Source organism: Anneissia japonica, unplaced genomic scaffold (assembly GCF_011630105.1).
Source record: "Anneissia japonica isolate Jap-2015-1 unplaced genomic scaffold, ASM1163010v1 scaffold288073_len612986_cov165, whole genome shotgun sequence".
NCBI lineage: Eukaryota > Metazoa > Echinodermata > Crinoidea > Comatulida > Comatulidae > Anneissia > Anneissia japonica.
In genome coordinates this window covers 571,677-577,531 of record NW_022731366.1, presented here as the reverse complement: position 1 = coordinate 577,531, position 5,855 = coordinate 571,677, and the positions used below count along the sequence as shown (strand labels likewise).

General features: G+C 32.7%; 1 protein-coding gene across 1 annotated transcript in view; it reads left to right on the top strand.

The window, feature by feature from the left end:
• Positions 1-1,203, top strand: part of LOC117115350 (plexin-A4-like) — a 28,723-nt gene extending 27,520 nt beyond the window's left edge. Inside the window, exon 22 of the mRNA XM_033259104.1 lies at positions 262-1,203. Coding sequence (XP_033114995.1) covers positions 262-604 — 343 coding nt within the window. The 3' untranslated portion in view covers positions 605-1,203. The remainder of the gene's footprint in view (positions 1-261) is intronic.
• The last annotated feature ends 4,652 nt before the right edge of the window (positions 1,204-5,855 follow it).

Sequence of the window (5,855 nt, the reverse complement as noted above, 5' to 3'; positions counted from 1 at the left end):
TGTGTGAGGAAAGCTAAGTGTACATTTTCTTCATTTACTTTGATGTTTCATTTTGATTTGATTTCATGGATACTGACACTTTTGGGAGACCAAGATGAATGTATTTGAAGAGTATTTCAAAAATAAAGTTAGTTTTAACTTTTTGGTGGTACATAAATGGTTTTGGTACATAAATATCAGTATCCAATATGTTATTAAATTTTTAAAAAATATGTTAAAAAATAAAATAAATTTTAATGCCTCTACTTTATTTTTTTAAAGATCCAAGGCTGTAGATGAGGATGGACTGAAAATGGCACAACTTACACCAAGACCAACACAACATAAAGCATATGATGACAATCACGTATATGATCCATTTTATGATGAGATAAAGCCACATTTACCCCCTAGAAGTGGTACATCTGAGCTATTAGACAATTCTGATGGAAGGTACATATCAGCAATGCAGGCAACAGATGATGAAGGGTATTTAAAAACAATAATGTTGGCAGAAGACAACAATGCTGGATTGGACGTAAAACCAATAGGACCAGAGCCAACACAACCAAATGAAGCACCGTATGAAACCCATCTGTATACTTCAGAACATCATGATATGTAAGCATGCTTTATGTAAAAGATATTGTGCTGCTTCCTCCTGATTGTGTATGGCATGCTGAGTCCTGATTTTCCTCTTCTGATGATGTTCAAAATGTTTGACCACCAAAGAATTAAAAAAAGCAAAAAATAAAAATTATTTCCTCATAATCGATTAAAAAAATGGGTCAACTTTACCAAACCTGATGATATACCTATTCTTAGGCTCTGTTTCCTCCCTGGTAATATACGAAGCCTTAGTCAATATATACCCTGTGAGGATGCAAAAATGTTGGAGCGTTTTATGAAGTGCTTGCACTGGAAGACAAGTGCCATCACTGGAAAAGAATTATATTCTTTGTTGGTTGTTCCCGAACTGTCACCGTCCTTTTGTGTAAATGTTTGTAATTTGTCTGTTCTCTTGTCGTTAAATTGCTGGAGAATGGTGCAGTGATGCTGGTTCGTTTTTATATGATTCTCTAGTAAATTGTAACTGGTGCTTGGGTTAGAGTTTTCTTATATTTTCATTATCTTTAAGCATTTTAGGCGATTTTTAACTATAAGGCGCAATACAAGTTGATTACTATTATCATATATTTTTAAGATCGTTCAAGTGTAAATTGAATAATATTTGCTTTTATATTTTATATGAATATTTTTACATTATTATATATATATATATTTTATATTTTGATAATGATTGAGATAATAATGTGGATTTAAGATGTAGTTTAATGATTTATAAATTGTGTTTAGTTAGACAAGTTCATACTAACCATGAATAAATAATAAGTGTTCATTGTACTCTGTTTTAATAGTTTTATCAGGTGGTATTTGTATTTTCTGTTTCTGTATGTGAAGATAGTCATTGTTTAATACTTCATTTTTAATATTGCTCAATTTTATCATTAGGTTAATTTTTTTTTAAATTCCAATTTGTTTGATGTAGTTCAAAGATCTTATAAACACAAGATAGCGTTCTCGGCGATTTCCGCATGCAAATTCTGCAATAAAGGAGTGTACGGTGCCCTCTTGCAAAAATGAAAACTTTTGAACTTTGACTGCTTTGGCCATAGTGTACAACGTGCGACTTTACATTTACACGTAACAATTAGTAGCGTCCAATTTACAATGCGCCCTTTCTTTAGAACAATTAAGGAACAATTAACATACTTGGTAACAAACTTTGCCGTAACGCGAACACCCTATCTTAGATCCATGGCAACGACTAGGACGACCTCTCCCAAAAGTTATTACTTTTCAGTGCCAAATGGACGCTTCTATTTGTTACGTGTAAATCGCAGAGAACGCCATCTTGTGTTTATAAGATCTTTGATGTAGTTACAGATGTCTTAAGCCCTGTCCAGACTACCAACTTTTCTTTGACAAAAAAAAATGTTGTATGCCCATATATAGTCATGATGTTCCTGTATATGGTCAGACACATGAATTGTATACAATTACAGGTAATTGATGGACACATTGCTGGACTAAATATTGATCAAAATCATGTAATTGTAACTTTGAATATATCAGTTGCTGCTGCCGAACTGTAAATACTGATGCACTTGCTGTTTGATATTTTTTTTAGTCTTTAAGTTCATTAATATTATTCAATTTAAAGATGTATTGCTTTGTGACAAACAGAAGGGGTTTTGGGGTTTTTTTTGTTAGCAATCTAGTAAATTTATATACATTTTGTGTTTAGAATTGTTAATTGAATATTCCTCTTCTTCTGGGATTCAATTTATGACATAGGCCTATATAACTTGATAAAGTACTTGCTAGTTTTCAAATAAATTTTGTGGCATGTATCTGATACCATTTGATTCATTATTTACTGTATGTATATTTACCTATACAGCAACACCATTACCATATATATTTATTTTATAATTGGGTTAAAGTTTAACTAATCTCAACTTCCTAAATTTTTTAATGTAGTTACAGAAGAGTATGAAGAATTGTATACAATTACAGATAATCGTCAGGCACACGAATTGTATACAGCCCCAGGTAATCAACGGACACATTGCTGTACTAAATATTGATCAAAATCATGTAATTGTCACTTTTAATATATCAATTACTGCTGCCGAACTAGAAATACTAATGCACTTATTCATTGATAGCTCAATAATTTCTTTAGTCTGTATGTGCATTAAAACTATTAAATGAAAAGATTTATTGATTTGAGACAATTAAAATATGGGTTTTTTTTCTTAGAAATCTATCAAATTTATATAGGCTTACTTTTTGTGCTTAAAAGTTTTGTTAATTGAATACAAAATCCTAGACTTGGAATTTGATCCTATATGTATAGCAACAGTATAAAAATAGTATGGGAAAAAAAGTTGCTCAACCTTAGGTGAAGTATCATAATAGATGTTTAAGTTTATAATATACTGTATATGTTAAGATATCTTCTTATAATTTGGAACTAAATCATCAATATTCCTATGATCACATGCAAAACAAGGATGCATGGTACAAATTTTCAAATATTACATTTTATGTTTTTGACAAGATATAATGTTTTAGTCAGTTACACATATAACCCTGGGCATGTACTAACCCCCTCCCCCAAATACCTACATATCTTTGTTGACAGTGTTTATTGTAAATTCCCAACACGAACATAAAGAAGTATATTATATTATATAGTTAAACACTTGTCTGCAGTGCCATATAAATGCAGAAATCATTTGTGGTTTTAGTTAAACATTATGACCTTATTAATTTTGAGGATTTTATTGTATGAGTTGTAATTGTCAAACTGTGGCCAAGTGTGATGTTTTTAGAAAACTCTTGATACACAGGACCAAAAGGAGAACAACTTAAGCTTTGTCCACACTGTAAAATTTGACTTGATGTGACAAATCAATGTGATATGCCCATATTTGGGGGTAATATTAGACCTATATGATGCTCATATAAGGGCAAATGACACTTTTTCACGTTAAAATTGATAGTGTATTCCTTTTATATTATTTTTTTTTTGTGGGTCGTGGGGGAAGGGGCGTGCATCCCTAGATATGCTACTCTTTCAGTTAGCATCAGCATCATCAATTTTAACAGCAGCATCACCATCATCGGCATCATCATCGATATGCATCATCATCGTCAGCATTTTCATTATCATCAGCAGCATTGGCATCATCATCATCATCAACATTGACATCAAAGGAATCATTATCTTCAATAGCAGCATTATAATCTTTGCGACCATCCTCGGCATCGTTGTCAGTAGCAGCATCTCAACGTCCCCTAAATAGAGGTATCCTTGCAAGCAGATATTTTTTGGCTCAAATGTGTCTTCATGGGTTATACTGTAATTTTTCTACCAGTGTTATTAAATTAATAATAGGGGCCTTATTAAATAACTAGAGCACACTCCAAGAGTGTATATCTCCACATCATAATTCCCCTGCATAAAATTTCCACGCATCTTTTCCTTTTGAAAAAAAAAATAGGAAAATAGAATTTCAACCACTACCGGGATATGAACCGCCTACCAGTCGCATACAAAGCGAACGTCATATAACTAAAATAACTAACTAGACAACTAATACGTTTGTAGTTATGTGCCAAGGGCGTCGGAAGCGGTCCGGTATTGGCCGGACCAATAATTTACAACTCAATATCGTTTTGTAAGCCAAATTGTACTCTGATGCAACCTCTTCTTTTTTCCCAAAATTGAATGACCAGACTTCAAGCAAAAAATATTTAAACCAGTCAACCTCGTCTACATGTAGTAGTCACCCTAAGCTGTCCCGGTGTGGCACCATGATTTTCCCTACGGGGACAGAGGTCCCCAACGGGGGGGGGGGGGCGATGCCCTTAACAAGGGGTCACATTTCTATCACGGTAACAAACTGGGCGTGTTCAAGCGTCGCTTAAAAGGCCTCGAAAACGGTCCAGGGTGCGAAGCCCGAAAATTTTGACAACTTTTGGCTTATTTAATCGATTTTAGAGTCTATTAATAATAAATGTAGAAAATACATATAATTTTTTTTCTCCCCCTAGTATTGTGGTCCCCCACTGGCGCCACCCCTGAAGCGGTCTCAATTATAGGGTGTTTTTTTTCACCTGAATGGATGTAATATAAATGGGTATTTACGTTGTGCCTTTCCCTTCTGGTTATGAAGCGCAAGCCAACCTTCAATAATTTAGAAAAACAATGGTCGACATAAAATTGGTCATTATTCAGGAAACCCATGCAACACAATAGTACAGTCTCGCAACAAAAACAAACCAAATAATACAGATTACAACTTTGGACAATTATAATGGAGTGTTATGCTAATTAGTAAAACATCTACCCAAGTATTCCATATGTCATTTATACGGATCAAATAAGTTATCAACTACAACGTAAAAAAATAAAGAAACTTTAAACATAACTTGCACATTCAGCCTATTGAAAATATGGAACAAATTTGAAATTATTTCATTTTTATTGTAGTTACGTATCAGTAGCTTAGGCTTATTTATCATGATTTGATTCACCACGTAATCTTTCGGCTTCGAAACCTACACTCAGAAATACCGGGATGATATCCGGTGCTGGATAATTTTACCTTTAGATGACTAGAAGATTAGATTAATTCTAGTAAAACATTTTACTTGTACTAGCAATCTTTTATTAAGGCCGAAACCTCGACTTAGAAATACCGGGATGGTGTCCGGCGTGGGATAGATTTACCACTAAACTGTTCCTTAGGCATAGATTAAGTTTTTTTTAAAGAATTAATTATATTATTATTTAAGAGAGTTAGGCCTACATGGTAAAGGCTTTGCTTCGAATGTAATTCCTTATATCTCATTTTCATATTTTCATTATTTTTTTTAGACACAGGGGCCTACTTTCTATTGTAATGATAATATTGTATATGAATATGAATGTGACTTTGTGAAATACATAAAAATCGAAACTAAATTATTAAGCATTTATATATGTTAAAACGGCTGTTTTTAATATAAGTTCATCATCTGGTACATTATTTGACTGCATAAAGCAAGAATTAACTGAATATTTAAAATTGCTAAAAAATAATTCAGTACTACTACCACAAACATTGTATATTTTTAGGCAACTTGATAAAATTCTTAACGATACTGTACATCATATCCAGAGCATGAAATGTAAAGAATATTCAGTTTTATAATGATTGTAAAAGATAATATAATATTCCGTACCTTGTGCAATCCGAAAATATAGTTTTTTCATTGCATACAACACATATTATATCCGGTATTACTCGTGTATATAAACA